The 26,504-nt window shown below is 35.9% G+C and overlaps 1 protein-coding gene across 3 annotated transcripts in view; it reads right to left on the reverse strand.

Annotated features, from left to right (window-relative positions):
• Nucleotides 1-26,504, reverse strand: part of ARAP2 (ArfGAP with RhoGAP domain, ankyrin repeat and PH domain 2) — a 197,954-nt gene that overhangs the window by 153,417 nt on the left and 18,033 nt on the right. For all 3 annotated transcript variants that reach the window (XM_079920687.1, XM_079920685.1, XM_079920686.1), the window contains 4 exons: nt 10,983-11,041; nt 9,821-9,897; nt 8,983-9,074; nt 7,157-7,510 (listed from right to left, as the gene is read on the reverse strand). In XM_079920687.1, the coding sequence (XP_079776813.1) occupies nt 7,157-7,510; nt 8,983-9,074; nt 9,821-9,897; nt 10,983-11,041 (582 nt within the window). The remainder of the gene's footprint in view (nt 1-7,156; nt 7,511-8,982; nt 9,075-9,820; nt 9,898-10,982; nt 11,042-26,504) is intronic.

The following is a 26,504-nucleotide window of genomic DNA, read 5'->3' on the forward strand; positions in this document are numbered from 1 at the left end:
GCAAAGCTCAAATATGAGTAGCATTTACATAGATATTAAGAGTATAAAACTAAATACAGATATAACATAGACATTTTATATGGCTACTTTAAAAGAATGATTAGATGGGAACTGTGTCTACGCAGGGGGGACAGTGGGTGAAAATGAATAAATATTATATTCCATGGGAGTGCCTCAACAGCTAATTACTAACACTGAAGAATCAGAAAGAAACAGTATGAAAAAATTATTAAGATAAAGTAACCCTCAGAATGGGAGAAAATATTTGCAAATGAAACAACAGACAAAGGATTAATCTCCAAAACATACAAACAGCTCATGGAGCTCAATATCAAAAAAGCAAACAACCCAAGTAAAAAATGGGCAGAAGTCCTAAATAGACATTTTACCAAGGAAGACATACAGATGGCCAAGAGGCACATGAAAAGATGCTCAACATCACTCATTATTAGAGAAATGCAAATCAAAACTACAATGACGTATCACATCACACCAGTTAGAATGGGCATCATCAGAAAATCTGTAAACAACAAATGCTGAAGAGGGTGCGGAGGAAAGGGAGCCCTCTTGCACTCTTGGTAGGAATGTAAATTGATACAACCGCTATGGAGGACAGTATGGAGGTTCCTTAAAAAACTAAAAATAGAATTACCATACGACCCAGCAATCCCACTACTGGGCATATACCCTGAGAAAACCATAATTCAAAAAGAGTCATGTACCACAATGTTCACTGCAGCACTATTTACAATAGCCAGGACATGGAAGCAACCTAAATGCCCATCGACAGATGAATGGATAAAGAAGATGTGGCACATATATACAATGGAATATTACTCAACCATAGAAAGAAACGAAATTGAGTTATTTGTAGTGAGGTGGATGGACCTACAGTCTGTCACACAGAGTGAAGTCAGAAAGAGAAAAACAAATACCGTATGCTAACGCATATATATGGAATCTAAAATAAAAAAAAAAAATGGTACTGATGAACCTAGTGGCCGGGCAGGAATAAAGACGTAGACATAGAGAATGGATTTGAGGACACAGGTGGGAGGGGGAAGCTGGGGCAAAGTGAAAGTAGCATCAACATATATACACTACCAAATGTAAAATAGTTGGCTGGTGGGAAGGAGCAGCAAAGGACAGGGAGATCAGCTTGGTGCTTTGTGATGACCTAGAGGGGTGGGATAGAGAGGGTGGGAGGGAGGCTCAAGAGGGAGGGGATATGGGGACATGTGTATGCATATGGCTGATTCACTTTGGTGTACAACAGAAACTAACACAGCACTGTGAAGCCATTATACTCTAATAAAGATGTATTTTAAAAAAAAAGATAAACAAAGTAAGTACCAAAAGAAACTACCAAAGAAAGTAGAAAGTGGCTGCCTCTTGTGATAAAGTGGGAGAAGAGGAAAACTGCTTTTTTTCCTCCAGTTTTATTGAGATATAATTGACATACCACACCATATAAGTTTAAGGTGCACAGCATAATGATCTGACTTACGTACATCATGAAATGACTATCACAGTAAGTTTAGTGAACATCCATCATCTCATACAAATGCAACATTAAATATTAAAACAAATCTCCTTGTGATGGGAACTCTTAGGTTTTACTCTTTCATATAGAACATACAGCAGTGTTCATTATATCTATCATGTTATATATTACAAGTACTTATTTATCTTATAAACTGGAAGTTTGGACCTTTTGACTGTCTTTATCCAACTTCCCCTCTCCCCAGCTATTTTTTCTTAGTAAGCCATACAGAACTTTCAGATGCTTTAAACCATGTGCTTTTATAACCACTAAAAAACTTAATTTTGAAGGTTTAATGTGAACATATGATTTCTTTACCTTATAGTTACCAAGGTAAGAACTGACTAGAACTTACTTTTGGTAACATTATCAAAGGTCACCTGAAATGAAATGATGCTCTTCTGAAAAGAAAGCAAGCTGAGGTTTACTGAGCCCTGCTTAAGGGGCTCTGTAGTCAGACCCAATGTTAACCTACTTTTCCAACTGATCCCACAGAGGAAGCCTTGACCTTACACTTTTATGTGTGGGAAACAGCAGTTCTGAGACATTGAGTCACACAGCAAATGAGCGATAGCTTGACAATTCTAATTTCTGCCTGATTCCAACACCCTCATTCACTTCTCTGCAGCTACACTGACTGAAATTAGCCATGTTATTTTAATAAACACTAAAACTAAGAATTTTTTCCTCAAATTACAAATAAAATATGGAAGCCTTTTATTTGCTTGGCATGGTCTTCACAAGTTATGTGTGATTTGAGAGAAAAGGCCAACTAGTTCACCAGTATAAAAAGATACTTTTTATCAGAGATTTAAGATTCAACTTTAAGTTCAACACACTGATTGATATAGAAAACCCTGGTCAGATAGAGAGACTTGTCAACTTTCCACTACAACTGCTTTTCACTGAAAGGCTGGCCGCAGGACAGCACTCCCAGGAGGCTTGAGGCCCTCACACACTTATGGAGCAGGTGGAAAACTGCTCCACTAAAGCAGCCTTGGAGATTCTGGGCACAGGCTGGAAAGTCAGCCACTGACAAAGGAACCAACAGTATAAGTTCTGATCTCCCTCCAAGTCATGGGTGGCTTCTAAGTGATCTCTCAATCACTGTTTGGAATTTGACCCCTGTTTTGGTATTTGATCACTGGCTTTTTCATTTTCCCTAGTTCTGTGTTCAACCTGGACATGTAATTCTCTGGCAGTTTCTCCCTCCTGGTCCTAGAGCCTAACTTGTGTCTTCCATAAAATAACCTCAGCTAACCCCTCTATTTATCTCATAGACTTCAGGACATCCAGATATCACTGACATCAGTGCCTTTTCACTCCCTCTAGCCTGAAAGTATTTCATTTAAAAACGCCAGTTGAAACGGTATCCATTTTCCGCAGGTCAGTCGAGCTGCTATTTCTCCTCCTTAGAAGATCTCTGAAGAAATGTTTTCTCAACCCCTCTGTAACCTCATGATTCTGTATTTTGTGGACCTTTCTGTACCAATTATTATACGTTATCTTTCAAATTTATTTTTATTTATATTTTTTTCTGCCCAAAGTGGAAGATACAAAAAAGGCCAGGAACATATCTTGCTTATCCTTGTATTCGTCCAGAAATTCTCGAGCATATTATATACACAAATTTCTGAGTTAACCTTGCATGTTCAGCTCCTGCTGTCCCGGACTGACATTACCACACAATGCTTCCCTATGGTTAAAAACATTAATTTTTTAAAAGAGGAATTTAGCTGAGTAAGAAAAAATGTTCTAAAACATCTTGTCAAGTAAAAATATGAATTCCTCAAGATATACTGCGGTTTTTATAACTATGCTCAGTGTGTGATACCAAACACACAAACATCTTTAGAAAACAGCAGGTTAAAAAGTCAAAAGCGTTTCCTAGTTGCAGATATTCTTGGATATTTCAATACCTGGTTCTCCTAGAAGGGGTGTGGCACATTCAACCATGTTCTCTTTGATTTACAGAAACTCACAGGATTCTTCCTCTGAGTTGCACATTCAGGAAATTCTGGAATAAATTCTATCCAGTCTTCCATATTTGCATCTACTCAGACTTGCTGAAAAGCTTGAGCGTATTAGTTGCAGATAGGAAAGGGGAAGGAAAGAGACTTGTTTTTTTACCTTCAAAACCCAGTGAGGTTTTTTTAACGCAAGACCATTTATTAAGTTTCTCATTTGCCTCACCTGTTTGAAACACTAACAACAAACCCAAGTTCAACATTTTATCAAGTTTTTTCCATACAATTTTTTAAACCAACAGTATAAGGCTATATTATAATTAGATCATTCTAATAGTTAAATAAATGTTCATACTTTAAGCTCAGCTGGAAATGTTTCCATATTTCTCTAGTTGCATGGTGTTATCCAATTATTTTCTTACTAAATATTGGGCAGTTTTCACATACTGTGCATTGATTCAGAACTGGCATTTCCATTTCAAAGCAAACAGACACTCAGTCACATGAAATAAATCCAGATTATGAATTTTATTACTTTGTTTAATGTCACTCATGACTGAGGACAGTTTCTAACACTATTTGGAGAAGGATAACCAAGTATGGCTTTTTTTTTTTTTTTTTTTTTTTGTGGCGTATCTTGTGGGATCTTAGTTCCCTGAACAGGGATTGAACCCGAGCCCACAGCAGTGAGAGCACAGAGTCCTAAATACTGGACAGAGCAGGGAATTCCCACTATTTGTTTGTAAACTGTGTTTTGACAACACATGTCCTCACATACAGAAAACAGCAGGTTAAAAAGTCAAAAGGGTTTCCTATATGTCTATGGGGGAAACAGAATTTAAATAAATGCACTGAGAGTTCACTGCTCTGTTAATGTAAACCAGCACTATCAACGGCACCAGCAGATTTCCAACCAATACAGTGTCTGGAGTTTAGTTTTTACTACAAGATCCCTATAAATTAAAAAATAGCTGTTTTAGAAAGATTGAAAGAAAAAACTATGTCTAATACTAGTTTGTTTTTACTAATTCATTCAACAACAAACACTAAGAATATCTACCACTTGCTAGGCAATCTTCTAGTTGCTGAGGATACCACAGTAAACAAAAACCAATATAGATGACTGTCCCCATGGAGCATATATGCAACAAATAAATCATCAAGTGTATAAGCTATGAGAAAAATAATTAAGGGAGTAATGGGGTGGTGAGGGAGGGGCAGTGATAATATTAACTTTGGTGTTCAGGGATTCGTGCAAAGGAGACTTTAGAGCAAGAACTTGAGGGAAGTAAGGTACAAGTCATGCTGCTCTCTGGGTATGAGCATTCAGGGTAGAAAGGTACCCGAAGAGAGATCCTGCTTCTTATTATGTCTAGATTTGATAGAATAATAAAGTAGTTTCCTTGTTCCGTAATCTATCAGGTTATAATTTTCGATGTGGGGCCCAAAGGAGATGGAGGAAGCTGGTATAAGATTTCAGCTAACCCTCAAATCTGTTTTATGCTACTATGGCCCACAAGCCAAACCTGGCCCATGAAATGTGTTTATAAATAAAGTTTTATGGAAACACAGCCTCATTCATCAGTTTACACATTCTCTGTGGCTGCTTTCACGTTACAACTGCAGAGTTGCTGAGCTCCCACAGACACCATATGGCTGTAAAGATTAAAGTATTTATTATCTGACCCTTTACAGAAAAAGTGTACTAATACTTTCTCTGTGGAATTCAGAATGCCATCAAAATCAGTGCTACCTGCACCAAAGAGACATGCGACCATGACTTAAACAAAGCTCAGTAACCTCTGCATAAGGAATGGGTAGGCATCATTTTGTCTAATTAATGAGCATCTTAAACACCCTCACCATAGCCTACAGAGTCTAACTAGAAAAAGGAAAAATGGAGATTCCACTTGTGGTCTAATAAATACATGCTTCTTGGCCAGTTACACATATTTCTTTTAAGTCATAGCAATATAATCATGGAGAAGAGCTTTTTAATTTCTTGGTGATATAACAAGCTCCTTTGTTTACTTTCCTAGCTGCATCCTGGTAACCTGGAAAAAGACTCTGAAGCCAGAAAACTCAATTATTTTCTCTAAAATGGAAAAATAAAAATCTCAAAAAATTACAGCCTCTAACCTTAGGCAGGTTCAGAATAGAAAGGATGGAAAGTCAGAGTTCTGATAAAAAGAGAGAGAAAATGTTCCAACTATCCCAGAGGTGGCCAGTAATGGTGAATCTTTCTCTGTGCCTGCAACATAAACATACTAACCTAACTCCATCAAGATCGAGGTACCACCCACCAGAGATCATTCAGGAAACCACAGCTGCTAGGGGCTCTGTATGCAGAATCTGCTAAATCTTCCAGTGATACTTTGAGAGAGCACTGGGATCTCCCTAATCATTTAAATTCTACAGAAATGAAAGACCTGAGACTATTCCCGCTCAATGTTTCATTCCACCAGTGTGTATATTTGAGTAATGACTCATACCGGTGCAATTTGACTATGCATTTACCAATAATACCGATGACTGATGAAAAGCAGACACAGTTAACTACTTTGTCATCCTAATGCAACCAGAAAGGAGTGAGACAAAATATGTGATGCTAAGAAGTTCTCTGCTTCAGTTTAGTCAACATCTAATTTGCTAAAGGGATGCAATCCTATAAAGTATTAATCATGTAATTACTAACCACAAAAGGGTTCAGCTTTTTTTTTTCGATTCCTTAAGAAATATCATTCCTTCTCCCACTAGTCAACTGATGCTTCTTCTAGCAATTTTTTTGCTAATAAAATTTATTTTAGGAGAAAACAAGGCTTTCTAGAAATGATACACCTTTTCGGGGAAGAGTAGAGAAAACCAGCACAACATAGGGACTCACCACAACAACTACTTAAACAGAAGAGATTTAATCCCTAAATAATTTAATAATTCATGAGGAACATTTCCAGTAAATATTTCAAAAGGACATTCAAAATTCAGGATGTCAGAAAATAATTCTAATTAAACATAATCCCTCCCCAAAGATTTCTCAGTACTGCAAAATGCTTAAGGACAGAAGTTTCTTTGTCAACAACTGAAATGATAAAACTGCTTTTAAAGTATAATATTCAAGGGACTCTGACCTTTTGTGCAACATTCAAAACTCAAAACAATATATCAATAGCAGTGAAGCCTAAAATGTAACAGTGACATACTTTCCCCTAACTACAATAAGCCTTGTATTCCCAAACAGAACGCTGTTATAATGGGAGCGAAGAGCGAAGGCCAAACAGCGTGGGCTGAGTAATACAAACTCAATCGCTGTTGTTTTTCTTTGCTACAAATTGAGATACAGGATAGTGCATTTTGGTGCAAAGTTAGAAACTAACATTAAGGATCTAGATGTGAAATCAGACTTCCAGTTTTAATTTGCTACGCAGAACCTTAACCCAGAATTCCACACAGCACATGGCCCATGCCCCACATTATATCTAAAGAAGAGCATTTGCAAAAGTGTATTGAAAGTCCCTACAAACTGTCTCTGTATGCATGGGGGGTGGGGAGGAGCAACAGCAACCTAGCAGGTTTAGAAATGGATACGCTTGAATTTTTAAAAATATGCCACTTAGGGGAAAAAAAACAAAAAAGAATAAATACATACCCTTGGGGACAGAGTTTGTCAAGCCATCCTGATTTAACCTTTCTTGCAGATGATCCATAAAAACAGGCATAGGGAGATATTACATTTGAGGAAATGATTGATGAATCAGCCTTTCCACTTGTTGAGCTTAGTGGATAACTGTGCCTATTAACAGGGATAAAATTCACTGCTTTTTGAGTCCTAGATTTATATGGCTTTGAATGTTTTCTTCTTAAACTGTGAAAGCATTCTTCTACTGTTGAATATTCTGATTCCGAAGCAGAGTCTATAGGAAGATTGTTTTTGTCCTCTCGAGGTATCCAAATATCTTCTACTTTGTCTTCACTTACGTTCTCCATCCTGTTATCATATATGCTAAATGAAAAAAGAATGGTTTTAATATTTCTCACAGCATTATGTGACTTAAGCCATTGGTTACTTTTTCTATTTATAAACAACCAATCACAGAAATTTAAGGCCAGGAAAAATGGTGGAGTTCAATTAACACATCTGATAATTTTTAAAACTTCCTGAAAAATAGAAATCTCTCATTATACTAACACATATTTGAATACTACTAGAAGTAGTGTATTTTTTCTTATGTATCATTTAATCTGACCTGTTTATTTGGGGGGTTGGGTGTGAGTGGTGAGGATGGAGACTGCCATATTCTCTGCATCACAACTTAAACGTCTTCACCAGCACCAGTAAGTGGCCAGTCACTTAATGGGCCAGATCATGAACCACTATCTCGTGGAGAGAGGTACTAGAGATCTTATTTCCACATGTTGCCCCTTCTCTGACTCTCCACTAATTGACTTCAAGGACCCTATGTTCCATCATAATGTAATAAAACAAAGAGTAGATCTGACTGGTGAGAACTTTAGTATTATTTTGCATCACTAATGAGAAAAAAACTGCACCACATTGCTAACTAGAAAACAAGAAAGGGCCAGGGTACATTCAGAAGGTAAAAGCTGTATAACATATAATATTTACTGGAACACATAGTTGCTAAGTATATTCGTATAGATTTAAGGAATGACAAAACAGATTGGCTCAGCCATTTATGCATAATAAAACTCATTACAAAGAAGTTTTTGCTAATCAATGAAACAGATATGCGTAGGAGTCAAATTACATCCTTCTGGACGTGGTATTCTAAAAATCATTGCCACCTTAAAGGACTTAACTTGGCCCCTTCCACATTCTGCACTGTAGTAAGTTCATATCAAATGCCTACTGAAGATTCTCAATTATTTAGTCTCATCTTAAGGAAACCCTCAACAGTGTTAGCCCTGGAGAATAAAGGTTAACATAGACAAATGTTAGGTAATGATGCACTACATCAAGTGCTAATAAAGCTGAGAGAAAAATAAAATTTAAGTTGGTACCTTACAAACGCTATTCAATCTCATGTGTGATCCAAATAACTGGATAATTTTCAAGCTGCTTGTCAATGCTGAACTTCTAATAAAAGGATACTTTACATTTGTAAAAATTATGCACCTCACATAGCGACATTTTTGGCACTGCCCCTTTCTTCTTCATAGTAAGGTAACTTCCTATCTTTAAAGTGCAAACATGGTCACCAAATATTTGCCACTTTGGGAAAGGGAGAATGGTTTCAATTAGGAAAAGACAAAAATAATGTGCTACAGACTATAGAATCGATTTACAGGCTCTAAATTCAATTACTGAAATGAGTGCTGTTGTCAAAAGAAAGGATTTGAACTTACCAATGTAAACTATTTTCTTAGAAATATAATATGAGCAAGAATTCAACATTGTATATTATATAACATTTTATTCAAAAGAATTAATCATCATCAATCATGTCCTCATACCTTGATTTGACAAAAAATGAGTTTCTTTCAGTAGTTGTTTCCCCTTTGAGTGTATCTTCCTGGGTCCAAAATTCATTCTTTATGGATCTCTTCTATAAAAAAAAAAATACACGTTTTTTTAGGGGAGCAATATTCTACAAAGATTCCCAGTATCTGGGTTTAGTTTTATTAAACAAACGTCAATTGTTTAGATCAATTTTCAATAAAAACAATTTAATTAGGGTGACTATATTAAATGGTAGCCTTTTGATCCCTTTTTCAATATTTTATTTAAATCATTAATAACTCATCATTTCAACTAAGAAGAACAGAAGATGCTAAGAATAAAATTTATTTACTTTTACTTTCCCACTTACTTTTTGTCTTCCAACTTCTCTTTCATCATGACCAAGAAATAAAATACCAAAAGAGAACAAGTAGTGGAGAGGAAAGACTAAGTGATAAACTGAATAATTAAGATTTGTAAATAGTTAGAAGTCTGTCTATATTTGGGTATAAGGCAAAGTAAAATCTAGTAGCTTCTGTCAGTTTGCCTTTCCTTTTTACAGGGGTTTTACAGGGGTTTGTCTTATTCTTTTTTTTTTTTTTAAGTAACTTGTGGTAAATTTTGAAAACCCACTGATCTGTATTCCTAAAATCAAATTGAAATGTATTTCTGTGATATATTTTTAAAGATATAAATCTGCCATGATTTTACTGAGCAGAATTTCGCTGAATGGAAATTTCTTTCTTCAATATAACACATTCTTCAAACAGCTTAAAGGAAAATGAAGAGGCATATATAGGCAGAAAAGCAAAGAATTGAATATGGAAAAAAATTAAAATGTACGGGACTAACCTTGGAATTTTCTAGTCTCTGGAAGAGAAAGGTCTCTCCATAAGGGAAAATGGAAGATGAATTCTCCTCATTCGTATCTTTTGGGGGAATTATAGGATGAGAATAGAAAGATGTGAATAATGTGAAATATTGTTTTAAAAAAGCATGTGTTTAATTATTTTATAGCAATATCACAACTTAAGCTTTATTCTCTGAGAGTCCAAAATTCTGCTCATAATTCTTACCCTCAAATCAACTCTAAGCATGATTTTCTCAATGTATACACCCCTCACTTCACAACCAAAACACATTACTCACTGTTTCTCAAAGTGTGATGTGTCACATTTGTCCTTGCTAACCTATAGGATCCATATAAGTAAGCACATTTCCCCATACAATGGAAATTGTCATGGTGTGTTTATAATGTTAATTCCTAAATAAGAGATTAGTTTTAATGGCAGAAAATTAATCTTAATTCTATTATAATTTTAAACAAATGATCATTAAAAGTTCACTAACATAACAGCTAGATGTTATAGCATTCAAAATGCCAGAATCCACTTAATATAATCCCTCTAATACCATAACTATTAATGCAACTGTAAGTAAATTCTTTCAAGAGAATTTCCACAATCCCTGAATTACATTGATCCACAAGAAAGAATTCTCAACACTTGCATTTTCTGCTGTGGCAAATTTTTTTAAAGGTTCAGTAGTCAAGTGTTTGCTAACAGCATTGAGAAGAATGTTCCTGAACTTGTACACGCAGAATTTTCAAAAAGAAAGAAAAGCCTCTGTCAATGAGCAGTTGACCAGAGCCATGTCAGCCCTTTCCTGTTACCATGGCAAAATTACTTTCCATAAACCTACGCCTTGTAGTTCAGACTGTCAGAAACCACATAATTTAGTTAAATGCTTTCGACTGTGGATAATGATAAATGAAGCCTGGGTAAAAAAATCTTTTTACATTAGCATGTGCAAATTTCCAGGAGTCTGCGTATATATTACTGTCTTTCATTCACTCACCTTTAAAAGTGTCTGGAGTACTATGAACCCTGGCAGACAGTTATTCCCACTAGTCCCTATTCCACAGGTGGGCTGCTTTCTTGATCATGATTTTAACACTTGTAAGAGTATCAAATGAGTACTAACTAATTTACAGACTTTAAAAGCTGAGACTCACTTTGTTGTGTCATAGATTTTCCAGTTGAGGTGGGAACATTTCTTCTCTCACGGAAATAGCTTAAGGCAAAGGGAAAAATAGATAAAATACGTAAAAATAGATGTTACCATCTTGAGTAAAGGATTAATTGTAGGCACATATATTCTTTTTGTTAGAAAAACCAATATTCAAAAATAAGTTTGATTTTAATGAACAAATACAATGGCCAAATTCCATAAATGTGTTTTTTTAAATAGCCTTAAAGGAAGAGATTTTATTGGATTTTACAAGTGTTTGCTTCTTACATTTATAATTCACAAAAGTAAAATGAACATATTTGCCCAAGTATTTATGATTTCTTTTGTCTTTAGCTTTACAATATTGAATAAAAAAATCTGTCTGGCTCTAAGAGCATAATTTGAAAATACATAAGACCTTTTCTCAAAGATCTCACAGCCTTGAGAGAGAAATACTACAGGTAATTAATTAGAATACAACATAACAGCAATGCCAGAGGAAAACACCGTGGAAACAGAAGGTAATGAATACCTACTACCATATGAAAGAGTTCTATTTTTCCATTTAAATATAAGGATCAGGACAGTGTCCTTAACTTCTCTTAAATATAAATATGCCCAAGTAACTATAGGAAAGACTATATATATGTAGTTGTAGTTATCTATTTATTTATATCTATATAAAGGAACAGAAACCAATGAAATAGAATATAAACAAAATTTAAAAATAATGGTAACCAAAAGCTGGTTCTTTGAAAAGATCAATAAAATTTATAACCCTCAGGGAAGGAAAATAAGAATGAGAGACAGAAGAGACAAATTACCAACATCGGGAATGAAAGAGAGGACATCACTACAAATCCTACAAACATTAAAGGAATAATTACAGACTAAGAAAAACTTTATGCCAATAAATTCAACAATTTACATGAAATGGAAAAATTCCTTGAGATACAAATGATCAAATAGGACACAAGAATAGAAAATCTTAATATCCCTGTATCTATTAGAAAAATTGAATTCAGTAATTAATCACCTACCCACAAAAAGCTCCAGGCCCAAATACTGCAATGGTGAGCTCCACCAAACATTTAAGGAAGGAATAATACCAATTCTATGTAAACCTTTTCAGAAAATAGGGAAGGAAGGACTACTTCCTAGTTCATTCAGTAAGGCCAGTATTACTAATACACAACCAGTCAAAAACAAAACAACAGATAAATATTAGACAAATATTCCTTATAAATGTAACATGCAAAAATCGTTAACAAAATATTAGCAAATCAAATCCAACAATACATAAAAAGGATAATATATTATGACCAGGTGAGATTTACCACAAGAAGGCAAAGTTGGTTTATCATGGAAAAATTAATATAATTCACCAAATTAAGAAAATAAAGGAGAAAAATCACATTCTCATAGCAATAGATTCAGAAAAACCAATTGACAAAATTCAAAATCCATTCATGACAAAAACTCTCAGCAAACTAGGAATAGAAAAAAACTTCCTCAACCTAATAAAGGGCATTTATGAAAAACCAACATCATAATCAAAGATTAAAGACTGAATCATTTTCCCTAAGACTGGAAATAAGGCAAGGAGGTGGGCGCTCACTAGTTATATACACATTAGTTCATATGTTGCAGTCAGTGCAACAAGCGAAAGAAATAAAAAAACATTCAGATTGGAAAGGAAGGCCTCTTATAAGCAGAAGTCTGTATCTAATCAACAGGAAATCCTTAAAAATCTACCTAAAAGCTTCTCAAACTGCTAAGTCAGTCAGTCTAGCAAGGTACCAGGATAGGGGGAAATATTTTTAAAAATCAATAGTATTTCTAAATACTAGCAATGAACAATTGGAAAAATAGTTTGAAAATATAACTTTTACAAGAGCATAAAGAAACATGAAACACTAAGGGGTAAATTTATCAAAATATGGGCAGGATCTGCACACTGAAAACTCTAAAACATTGCTGAGAAAAATTAAAGAAGACCTAAATAAGTAGATATATCATGTTCATGGATTGGAAGACTCAATATCGTTAAGATGTGAATTCTCCACATATTGATATACAGCGTCAACATAATCCCAAACAAAATTCCAGTGATCTTTTTTATAGAAATTAACAAGGTGATGCTAAAATTTACATGCAAATAAGAACAATTTGGAATGGTCAGAACATTTAAAAGAAAGACAAAATTGGAAGATTTATCGTATATGATTTCAATATTTAGTCTAAAACTACAGCAATCAAATTTGTGTGGTATTGGTGAAAGGGCAGACATATAAATCAATGGAATTAAACAGAAGTCCACATATACTCCCACACATCTATGGTCCAGTGATTTTTGAAAAAATATGTCATGGCAATTCAATGGGGAAAGGATAGTCTTTTCAACAAGTGTTGCTGGAATAACTGGATAGCTCAATTTAAAAAAAGAAATGAATTATCAACCATTACTTCATACCATATACAAAAATTAACTTGAAATGCAGTTTAGGCCTAAATGTTACTACTAAAACTCTAAACCTTCTGGAAACCAACAGAAGAAAAATTTTGCAACCTTTAAGTATGCAAAGATTTCTTAAATAAGATACAACACCCTCCCAAAAAAAAGTTGGACCTTTATGCTGTCACATATTTCTGATAAATGACTTGTTTCTAAAATATAAAAAGAATACATACAATCTATTAATAGGAATGATTCAATTTAAAAATGGACAAAAATTTAAATAGACACTTTATAAGAGGATACACAAATGTGATAATAAATACGGACTCATTAGAATGGATAAACTTAAGGCTGTAAATACCAAGTGTTAGACAGCATGTTGAAGAAATAAAAGGTTTAAATACTGCCAGCAGGAATGCAAAAGGGTACATCCATTTTGGAATACTGCTTGACATTTTCTGATAAAGTTAATTTAAGCTCCCAGCTATCCAATCCTAGAAACTCAAAAGAATTGAAAACATATTTCCAGGGAAATAAAGTTTTCTGGTCTTTCTTCATAGCAGTTTTACCCTCAATAATCAACAACTTAAAGCAAACTAAATGTACATCAACAGGTGAATGATAAACAAATAGTGGTATAAGGACCTAAGGGATTACTACCAAGCTTGGGGGTGGGAACTAATAAAAGGGTACAAATTAATACTAAACATAATAATATGAATAACTCTCAAAATCATCATGCTCAGCGAAAGAAGCCTGGCACAAAGACGTATATCCTATATGATTCTATAAGGGAGCGTGGAAGATGGATGGACTGTAGAAGGACACTAAGAAATGCTTAGGGTTGATGGAACTGCCACTTCTTAATTGTGGTGATAATTTAATAGGTTTACACATCTTTCAAAACTCATCAAATTATATGCTTTGAATTGGTACAGTTTATTATGCAAATATTATACCTCAAAGAGTTGTTTAAAAATGAATTTAGCAAACCTACTCTTCATAGGGTTGATATATAAAATATAAACTATATTCCCAAATATCAGCGAACAAAATGAAATATTAGAAGTGATACCATATACAAAAGTATCAGAAAAATATAAAAACCCAGGATTAAATCTAACAAAAGATTTGTAAGACCTCAGTCCTGAGAAACCATTCCTGAGAAAATTAAAGAAAATCTAATTAAATGGAGGAATATATGGAAGACTGAATACTGCAAAGATGTCAACACTGCCTATGTTCATTTGTAGAATCAATGTAATCCCAATCAAAAGAGTTACAGGGGTGGGTATCTAGGTGGAATTTAACAAGTTGATCTTTAAATTTATAAGAAAAAGCAAAAGACCAAGAATAACTAAGACACCTGAAAAAGAAAGTGAGAAGACTTGCTCTGCTAGGTATCAGGATTTATTTTTAAAGCTATGGTAATGAAGACACTACATTACTGATAAAAGGACAGATATATAGATTAGTGAAGTAGAATGGGCATAAAGGCACCCAATATTCATTTAAGTTAAAACAAAGATGTCAATCTTGAGCAATGAGCAAAGCATGTCTTTAATAAGAAGATTACTTGGATATCCACTTGGTATTAAAAAAAAAAGTACTCCTACCTCAAACTATACCTAGAAATCAATTAAAGGTAGATTATAGGGGCTTCCCTGGTGGCGCAGTGGTTGAGAGTCCGCCTGCCGATGCAGGGGACACGGGTTCGTGCCCCGGTCCGGGAAGATCCCACGTGCCGCGGAGCGGCTAGGCCCGTGAGCCATGGCTGCTGAGCCTGCGCGTCTGGAGCCTGTGCTCTGCAACCGGAGAGGCCACAACAGTGAGAGGCCCACGTACCGCAAAAAAAAAAAAAAAAAAAAAGGTGGATTATAAATCCCAACATGATAGGCCAAACAATAAAGCTAGAAGAATATAAAACAGAATTATCTTCTGTGTCTTAACATATGAAAAATTCTAACTCTAAAGGAAAGTAATGGTAAATCTGACTAAATTAAAGAACTTTCGTTCATTAAAAGTCACCATCAAAGAATAAAAAAGCAGTATGTAGAAGAGGAAAATATATATTCGACAAAGGGCTCAAATTCATGGTGCATCAATAGCTCTTAAAAATCATTATAAAACACAGAAAATGCAATTCAAAACAACAACCCCCCTCCCTCAAAATGGGTAAATGACTCCAAAAGGCACCACATAAAAGAAGATAGAAACATGGTCAATGACCAATAAATGCGTTAAAAGGTGCTCGATTTCATTAATCATCAGAAAATACAAAATAAAATCGCAATGAAATATAACTACCCGCCCACCTGTATGGCTAAAATTTTTTAAATAACGAAATTCTGTTGAGGCTATGAGACAAAAGAAATGCACTAGTTAACACTGCTAGTGTTAACATAAGTGAGCATAATTACTCAATGATGAGAACCACTTTGCATTACCCACCAAAGTGCAAGATAAGCATATACTATGACAGCAACGCTACTCCTAAGTATATATTCAACAGACATACATGTAGATGAAAAGAAAAACCACCCAAATGTATGTAAACATAAAAAAGTTAAAGAAGCTGTGGGAGAATCACACAAAAGAATAACATTCAACAGACAAAACAACAAACTGACATGCAGCCACATGGATGCATCTCATAAATATCAGGTTGAATAAAAGATATCGGACACAAAACGTTACTTGCTGTATGATTCAATTTATATGAAATTCTAGAATAGGCAAAAGTAATTCAGTGAGATCAGTGGTTCCCCAATGTAGGTGATAGGATAATTTACTGCCAATGTGCAAAGGCAATTTTTGAGGGATGATAGAAATGTTCTATATCTTGATTGTGGTCACATGGGTGTATATATTTGTCAAAACTCATCAACCTGTCTATTTAATATCAGTCTTTTTTCTTACATGTAAGCTAGATATAAATAAAGCTGGTTTACACATGTGTGTACACATATATCATTTACATGTAAAATACTAGATGATGTGGAGAATGTGAACTATAACAGTAGAATGGATATGATATATCCATATGGGGAAATATTATACAGCAGTGAAAATGAACAGTCTACAAACATAGGTACCAACATAGATTAAGTCTCAAAGTTAAGCAAAATGAACTTAACTAAAAGATTTACTATATGGCTGCATTTTTAAAACCATAAGACAGTCAAAACTACAGTATAGAGAAGGGATTCAAGATGGCAGAAGAGTAAGACATGGAGATCACCTTCCTCCCCACAGATACATCAGAAATACATCTACACGTGGAACAACCCCTACAGACCATCTCCTGAACGCCAGCAGAAGACCTAAAACCTCCCAAAAGGCAAGAAACTCCCCCACGTACCTGGGTAGGGCAAAAGAAAAAAGAAAAAACAGAGACAAAAGAATAGGGATGGGACCTGCACCAGTGGGAGGGAGCTGTGAAGGAGGAAAGGTTTCCACACACTAGGAAGACCCTTCGTGGGTGGAGACTGCGAGTGGCGGAGGGGGGAGCTTCAGAGCCATGGAGGAGAGCGCAGCAACAGGGGTGTGGAGGGCAAAGTGGGGAGATTCCCGCACAGAGGATCGGCGTTGACCAGCACTCACCAGCACGAGAGGCTTCTCTGCTCACCCCCCGGGGCGGGTGGGAGCAGGGAGCTGAGGCTCGGGCTTCGGTTGGATGAGGACTGGGGTTGGCTGCAAGAACAGAGCCTAAAGAGGGCTAGTGTGCCACAGCTAGCCGGGAGGGAGTCCGGGAAAAGGTCTGAAGCTGCCGAAGAGGCAAGACACTTTTTCTTGCCACTTTGTTTAGGGGTGTGCAAGGAGAGGGGATTAAGAGTGCTGCTTAAAGGAGCTCCAGAGATGGGCGCGAGCCGTGGCTATCAGCGCGGACCCCAGAGATGGGCATGAGACGCTAAGGCTGCTGTTGCAGCCACCAAGAAGCCTGTGTGCAAGCACAGGTCACTCTCCACATCTCCCCTCCTGGGAGCTGTGCAGCCTGCCACTGCCAGGGTCCCGTGATCCAGGGACAACTTCCCCGGGAGAACACATGGTGTGCCTCAGGCTGCTACAACGTCATGCTGGCCTCTGACGCCACAGGCTTGCCCAGCATTCCGTACCCCTGCCTCCCCCCGGCCTGAGTGAGCCAGAGCCCCCGAATAGCTGCTCCTTTAACCCTGTCCTGTCTGAGTGAAGAACAGATGCCCTCAGGTGACCTACATGCAGAGGCGGGGCCAAATCCAAAGCTGAACCCCAGGAGCTGTGAGAACAAAGAAGGGAAAGGGAAATCTCTCCCAGCAGCCTCAGAAGCAGCGGAGTAAATCTCCACAATCAACTTGATGTACCCTGCATCTGTGGAATACCTAGATAGACAATGAATCATCCCAAATCAAGGAGGTGGAACTTTGGGAGCAACAATATATATATATATATTTTTTTTTCCCTTTTTATCTTTTTCTGAGTGTGTATGCTTCTGTATGTGATTTTGTCTGTATAGCTTTGTTTTTATTAGTTGTCCTAGGGTTCTTTCTGTCCGTGTTTTTTCTTTATTTTAGTATAGATTTTAGTGCTTCTTATCATTGGTGGATTTGTTTTTAGGTTTGGTTGCTCTATTCTTTCCTTCTTTCTTTATTACTTTAAAAATTTTTTAATAATTATTTTTTAATTTAATACCGTTATTTTATTTCATTAAATTTCATTTCATTTCATTTTATCTTTTTCTTTCTTTCTTTCTTTTTCCCCCCCTATTGTGCTGAGCCGTGTGGATAACAGGCTGTTGGTGCTTCGGCCAGGCATCAGGGCTATGCCTCTGAGGTGGGAGAGCCAATTTCAGGACACTGGTCCACAAGAGACCTCCCAGCTCCATGTCATATCAAATGGCAAAAATCTCCCAGAGAACTCCATCTCAACGCCACGACCCAGCTCCACTCAATGACCAGCAAGGTACAGTGCTGGACACCCTATGCCAAACAACTAGCAAGACAGGAACAAAACCCCACCCATTAGCAGAGAGGCTGCCAAAAATCATAATAAGGTCACAGACACCCCAAAACACACTACCAGATGTGGACCTACCCAACAGAAAGAAAAGATCCAGCCTCATCCACCAGAACACAGGCACTAGTCCCCTCCAGCAGGGAGCCTACACAAACCACTGAACCAGCCTTAGCCACTTGGGGCAGACACCAAAAGCAATGAGAACTACGAACCGGCAGCCTGCGAAAAGGAGACCTCAAATACAGTAAGTTAAGCACAATGAGAAGACACAGAAACACACAGCACATGAAGAAGCAAGGTAAAAACCCACCAGACCTAACAAATGAAGAGGGAATAGGCAGTCTACCTGAAAAAGAATTCGGAATAATGATAGAAAAGATGATCCACAATCTTGGAAATAGAATGGAGAAAATACAAGAAATGTTTAACACCGACCTAGAAGAACTAAAGAGCAAACAAACAATGATGAACAACACAATAAATGAAATTAAAAATTCTCTACAAAGGATCAGTAGCAGATTAACTGAGGCAGAAGAACGGATAAGTGACCTGGAAAATAAAATAGTGGAAATAAGTACTGTAGAGCAGAATAAAGAAAATAGAATGAAAAGAATTGAGGACAGTCTCAGAGACTTCTGGGAAAACATTAAATGCACCAACATTCGAAACATAGAGGTCCCAGAAGAAGAAGAGAAAAAGAAAGGGACTGAGAAAATATTTGAAGAGATTATAGTTGAAAACTTCCCTAATATGGGAAAGGAAATAGTCAAGTCCATGAAGCACAGAGAGTCCCATACAGGATAAATTCAATGAGAAATACACCAAGACACATATTGATCAAACTATCAAAAATTAAATACAAAGAAAAAATATTAAAAGCAGCAAGGGAAAACCAACAAATAACACATAAGGGAATCCCCATAAGGTTAACAGCTGATCTTTCAGCAAAAACTCTGCAAGACAGAAGGGAGTGGCAGGATATATTTAGCGTGATGAAAGGGAAAAATCTACAACCAAGATTACTCTACCCAGCAAGGATCTCATTCAGATTTGACGGAGAAATTAAAACCTTTACAGACAAGCAAAGCTAAGACAATTCAGCACCACCAACTAGCTTTACAACAAATGCTAAAGGAACTTCTCTAGGGAGGAAACACAAGAGAAGGAAAAGACCTAAAATAACAAACCCAAAACAATTACGAAAATGGTAATAGGAACATACATATCGATAATTACCTTAAATGTAAATGGATTAAATGCTCCAACCAAAAGACATAGACTGGTTGAAGGGAGACAAAAACAAGACCCATATATATGCTGTCAACAAGAAACCCACTTCAGACCCAGGGACACATACAGACTGAAAGTGAGGGTATGGAAAAAGATATTCCATGAAAATGGAAACAAAGCTGGAGTAGCACTTCTCACATCAGACAAAACAGACTATAAAACAAAGACTTTTACAAGAGACAAAGAAGGACACTATAATGATCAAGGGATCAATCCAAGAAGAAGATATAACAATTATAAATATATTTGCACCCAACGGAGGAGCACCTCAATACATAAGGCAACTGCTAACAGCTATAAAAGAGGAAATCGACAGTAACACAATCATAGTAGGGGACTTTAACACCCCACTTTCACCAACGGACAGATCATCCAAAATGAAAATAAAAAAGGAAACACAACCTTTAAATGACACATTAAACAAATTGGACTTAATTGCTATTTACAAGACATTCCATCCAAAAACAACAGAATACATATTCTTCTCAAATGCTCATAGAACATTCTCCAGGATAGATCATATCTTGGGTCACAAATCAAGTCTTGGTAAATTTAAGAAAACTGAAATTGTTTCAAGTATCTTTTCCAACCACAACGTTATGAGACTAGATATCAATTACAGGAAAAAATCTGTATAAAATACAAACACATGGAGGCTAAACAATACACTACTTAATAACCAACAGATCACTGAAGAAATCAAAGAGAAAATCAAAAAATACCTAGAAACAAATGACAATGAAAACACGACGACCCAAAACATAAGGGATGCAGCAAAAGCAGTTCTAAGACGGAAGTTTATAGCAATACAATCCTACCTTAAGAAACAAGAAACATCTCAAATAAACAGCCCAAACTTACAACTAACACAATTAGAGAAAGAAGAACAAAAAAACCCCAAAGTTAGCAGAAGGAAAGTAATCATAAAGATCAAATCAGAAATAAAAGGAAAAGAAATGAAGGAAACAATAGCAAAGATCAATAAAACTAAAAGATGGTTCTTTGAGAAGATAAATAAAACTGATAAACCATTAGCCAGACTCATCAAGAAAAAAGGAAGACTCCAATCAACAGAATTAGAAATGAAAAAGGAGAAGTAACAACTGATACTGCAGAAATACAAAGGATCATGAGAGATTACTACAAGCAACTATATGCCAATAAAGTGGACAAACTTAAAGAAATGGACAAATCTTAGAAACGCAAACCCTTCCGAGACTGAACCAGGAAGAAATAGAAAATATGAACAGACCAATCACAAGCACTGAAATTGAAACTGTGATTAAAAATCTTCCAATAGGGCTTCCCTGGTGGCGCAGTGGTTGAGAGTCCGCCTGCCGATGCAGGGGACACGGGTTCGTGACCTGGTCTGGGAGGATCCCACATGCCGCGGAGCGGCTGGGCCTGTGAGCCATGGCCACTGAGCCTGGACGTCCAGAGCCTGTGCTCTGCAATGGGAGAGGCCACAACAGTGAGAGGCCCACGTACTGCCAAAAAAAAAAAAAAAAACAAAAATCTTCCAATAAACAAAAGCCCAAGACCAGATGGCTTCAGAGGTGAATTCTATCAAACATTTAGAAAAGAGTTAACACCTATCCTTCTCAAATTCTTCCAAAAGATAGCAGAGGGAAGAACACTCCCAAACTCATTCTACGAGGCCACCATCACCCTGATACCAAAACCAGACAAAGATGTCACAAAAAAAGAAAACTACAGGCCAATATCACTGATGAACATAGATGCAAAAATCCTAAACAAAATACTAACAAACAGAATCCAACAGCACATTAAAAGGATCATACACTATGATCAACTGGCATTTATCCCAGGAATGCAAGGATTCTTCAGTATACTCAAATCAATCAATGTGATACACCATATTAACAAATTGAAGGAGAAAACCCACATGATCATCTCAATAGATGCAGAAAGATTCAACACCCATCTATGATAAAAACCCTCCAGAAAGTAGGCATAGAGGGAACTTACCTCAACATAATAAAGGCCATATATGACAAACCCACAGCCAACATCGTCCTCAATGGTGAAAAACTGAAACCAATTCCACTAAGATCAGGAAAAAGACAAGGTTGCCCATTCTCACCACTATTATTCAACACAGTTTTGGAAGTTTTAGCTGCAGCAATCAGAGAAGAAAAAGAAATAAAAGGAATCCAAATTGGCAAAGAAGAAGTAAAGCTGTCTCTGTTTGCAGATGACATGATACTAAACACAGAGAATTCTAAAGATGTTACCAAAAAACTACTAGAGCTAATCAATGAATTTGGTAAAGCAGCAGGATACAAAATTAAGCACAGAAATCTCTTGCATTCCTATAAACTAATGATGAAAAATCTGAAAGTGAAATCAAGAAAACACTCCCATTTGCCACTGCAACAAAAAGAATAAAATATCTAGGAATGAACCTACCTAAGGAGACAAAAGACCTGTATGCAGAAAATTATAAGACACTGATGAAAGTAATTAAAAATGATACAAATAGATGGAGAGATAGACCATGTTCTTAGATTGGAAGAATCAACATTTTGAAAATGACTCTACTACCCAAAGCAATCTACAGATTCAATCCCTATCAAACTACCACTGGCATTTTTCACAGAACTAGAACAAAAAAATTTCACAGTTTGTATGGAAACACAAAAGACCCCGAACAGTCAAAGCAGTCTTGAGAAAGAGAAACGGAGCTGGAGGAATCAAGCTACCTGACCTCAGACTATACTACAAAACTACAGTAATCAAGACACTATGGTACTGGCACAAAAACAGAAATATAGATCAATGGAACAGGATAGAAAGCCCAGAGATAAACCCAAGCAAATATGGTCACCTTATCTTTGATAAAGGAGGCAAGAATATACAATGGAGAAAAGACAGCCTCTTCAATAAGTGGTGCTGGGAAAACTGGACAGTTACATGTAAAAGAATGAAATTAGAACACTTCCTAACACCATACACAAAAATAAACTCAAAATGGATTAAAGACCTAAATGTAAGCCCAGACACTATCAAACTCTTAGGGGAAAACATAGGCAGAACACCCTATGACATAAATCACAGCAAGATCCACCTCCTAGAGAAATGGAAATAAAAACAAAAATAAACAAATGGGACCTAATGAAACTGAAAAGCTTTTGCACAGCAAAGGAAACCATAAACAAGACCAAAAGACAACCCTCAGAATGGGAGAAAATATTTGCAAATGAAGCAACTGACAAAGGATTAATCTCCAGAATTTACAAGCAGCTCATGCAGCTCAATAACAAAAAAACAAACAACCCAATCCAAAAATAGGCAGAAGACCTAAACAGACATTTCTCTAAAGAAGATATACAGATTGCCAAGAAACACATGAAAGCATGCTCAACATCATTAATCATTAGAGAAATGCAAATCAAAACTACAATGAGATATCATCTCACATCGGTCAGAATGGCCATCATCAAAAAATCTACAAACAATAAATGCTGAAGAGGGTGTGGAGAAAAGGGAAACCTCTTGCACTGTCGGTGGGAATGTAAATTGATACGGCCAATATGGAGAACAGTATGGAGGTTCCTTAAAAAACTAAAAATAGAACTGCCATATGACCCAGCAATCCGACTACTGGGCATATACCCTGAGAAAACCATAATTTAAAAGAGTCATGTACCACAATCTTCATTGCAGCTCTATTTACAATAGCCAAGACATGGAAGCAACCTAAGTGTCCATTGACAGATGAATGGATAAAGAAGATGTGGCACATATATACAATGGAATATTACTCAGCCATAAAAAGAAACGAAATTGAGTTATTTGTAGTGAGGTGGATGGGTCTAGAGTCTGTCATACAGAGTGAGGTAAGTCAGAAGGAGAAAAACAAATACCGAGATCAGCTCGGTGCTTTGCGAGCACCTAGAGGGATGTGATAGGGAGGGTGGGAGGGAGGGAGATGCAAGAGGGAAGAGATATGGGAACATATGTATATGTATAGCTGATTCACTTTGTTATAAAGCAGAAATTAACACACCATTGTAAAGCAATTATACTCCAATAAAGATGCTAAAAAAAATAATGACAGTATATTGTTTGGGACATACTTAAGATGTAAAACTTTTTTAAAATGAGAGTAATCATCATTATTTAAAGTCAGGATAGAAGTTGTCTTTGGCTGGGGAGGGCACACAAGTTTACCAAAGGGTTGCAAAATAAGTCACCCTTTATTTGTGCATTATCTCCAGATTCTTGACACTGTTATATGGCTATAATCATTTCCTCAAATTTGTATGTCACTGACACAAATACATATTAATAATCTGAACCGCTGAGTAGAGCAGCATTCAAATTTTCTACATCTTTGGTAACTTGTGCTAATTATATATATTGCTAATTCTTATTAAGCATTTACTATATGTCAGACACAGTTCTCAAAATTTTATAAATACACACACACTCATAATGTATGTGTGTGTGTGTGTGTTTGTGTGTGTGTGTAGTCACAAACACCCGAAGAAGTAAGAACTATCATTTATCTGCATTTTTTAAGAAGACTGTCACACAAAGCAGTTAACTTACTTTTCCACAGTCACACAGCTCATAAGTAACTAACCTGGGATTCAAACTCAGGCAGTCTAGCTCCATAAGCCCTTTTCTAAGTCACCATGCTTAATAAAAAAACTCAACATTAACTTACTAAAAAAAAAAATGTAAATTAAAAAAAAGATTTTTGAATTATTTTAAGTACATCCATTAGTGGTATTTTTAAAGCATATTTTGTTGGTTTTACTTTTAGTCTGATAAATGTAAAGAAAAAAGTTTGTGATGATTTTTATTGATAGCTCTATTCAATATCCACCTGCAAGCAATTACCAAATCTATCAACCAAGCTCATTTGATCTACTGTAGATGAAAATTAGGTCAATACAGGAAACAAGCTGTTTTGAAAACTGGTGATTAGCAATTTATATTCTCATTTATCTATGAATAAATTATCACAAGCTATTTTATATTCTAATATCTATTATGCCCAAAGCATTTTGTTAGGGGTTTATATATCTACATCTCATATTTCATCCTCCTAATAGCCCACTGAGGTAGGACCTAGTGTCCTAATCCTACCAATAAGGAAAGGAAGTTCTCCCAGCCCAAGGCGCACAGCTAATAGGAGACAAAACCAACATTCGAGGTCAATTCCGTCTTGAGTGCAAAGCCCACGTTCTTTCCTTTCTCCCTCTTTCTGCCCTATTATTTCCCCATCAGTTATCCTAAAAACTGCGATTGCTTTTAAATTTGAAATACAAAGCATGGTTGATTAGCAAAAATTTAAAACCCATTTAGAAAAGCAGTAGCTATTATCATTTTTTGTTATTATGCTTTGGTGATCTTGGTCAAGTTACCCAACAGCCCTGAGCCTATTTTTCCTCATTTATTGAAGGGGAATAAAAAAAGAGTCTGCTGCCTATGAATATTATGAGGATTAATGAGATGATGTTTTTAAAGAGCATAAGGTGTGTGCCCTACACAATGTAAACACTCAGGTAGAATGAGCCAACTGTTATATTTTTTATTAGTGAAAAGAACGTTTGGTCTTCCTGGTACACTGAATATGCACAAATGTTTCTTAAAGTCCTTAAAAGTATGAGAACTCTTCATTTGTAACAGTGAAAAAAAACAGTCAATGACCTAGTAGGGGAATAAACTGTGTTTTCCATCATTTAATAAAATACTATACAGCAATTATTGCTAAAATACGTGCATGGATGTGAACAAATCTCAAAAATAATATCAAAGGAAACACCAAGTTGCAAAAAAATAACTCTGATTATCAAAGTGAATCTTCAACATGCCTACAGATGTTATGTGTTCCCATATTTTTTAATCACTAAAATTGCCAAGAAAAGCAGAGGCATAAAGTTTAATTAACGTTAAAGATCTCTCTTTATGATCTACACTTACCTATTACTTAAGCAAGGCAGCCGTGCTTATCATTACACAGAATGTTTGTTTTAAAAAAAATGCAATTCTTACAATTCATAACAGACAAACTACAGGTCACTGTAGGATTGAATTCAAAAGAAAAACACCACAATCATTAGGCAGCAGTTGAAACTGCCTTGAGGTTACATAATGTCTAACTAAAACACACAAATCTGAATTCGGAAAACACAAGAGTGCATTAATTACAGCACAGACTACGAATATGAAATGTATAATGCACAGATAATTCTCAATCTACAAAGTTACAAAAAATGTCCTTAGGATAAGAATAAATAATTACAGAAGGATTACAGCACAAAAGTCTACATCATTATTGTGAAACTTTTTTCATCACCTAGCAGAAGCTTCAGTTCAAAATATATTTTTTCAAACAAAGAAGGGCTTTTCAAATTATGAATAAAGGGTACAAATGTTAATGTCTTTTCACTTGTAAAAAGGATCACACAGATACCTTTATCCTCTAACAATAAATCAAACAGTTAACTATTAATTTTGATTCATTATTTAGATATTCAAGTCAAAATTTGCAAATATTGAAATAATCAACCCATTTTATAAAAAGTCATTTTAAAGGAAAATGTCTGAATTTTAGAATGCTAAGCATTTTTCTGCTATAACATGAAATGTAAAGTTTTCCTTGAACATGGAAAGGATAGGATGAGTTTCTGTATTTTTCTAATTCAATGTAGCAAACAATTGCTTACCATTTTTCTGTACGTTTTTGGTTCATATGTATTTCAACATTAAAGTCGAAAATAGTTGCACCCATTTTTAATATCTATGTATTAA

Source organism: Stenella coeruleoalba (genome assembly GCF_951394435.1).
Source record: "Stenella coeruleoalba genome assembly, chromosome: 4".
In the NCBI taxonomy this organism is placed as follows: Eukaryota; Metazoa; Chordata; class Mammalia; order Artiodactyla; family Delphinidae; genus Stenella; species Stenella coeruleoalba.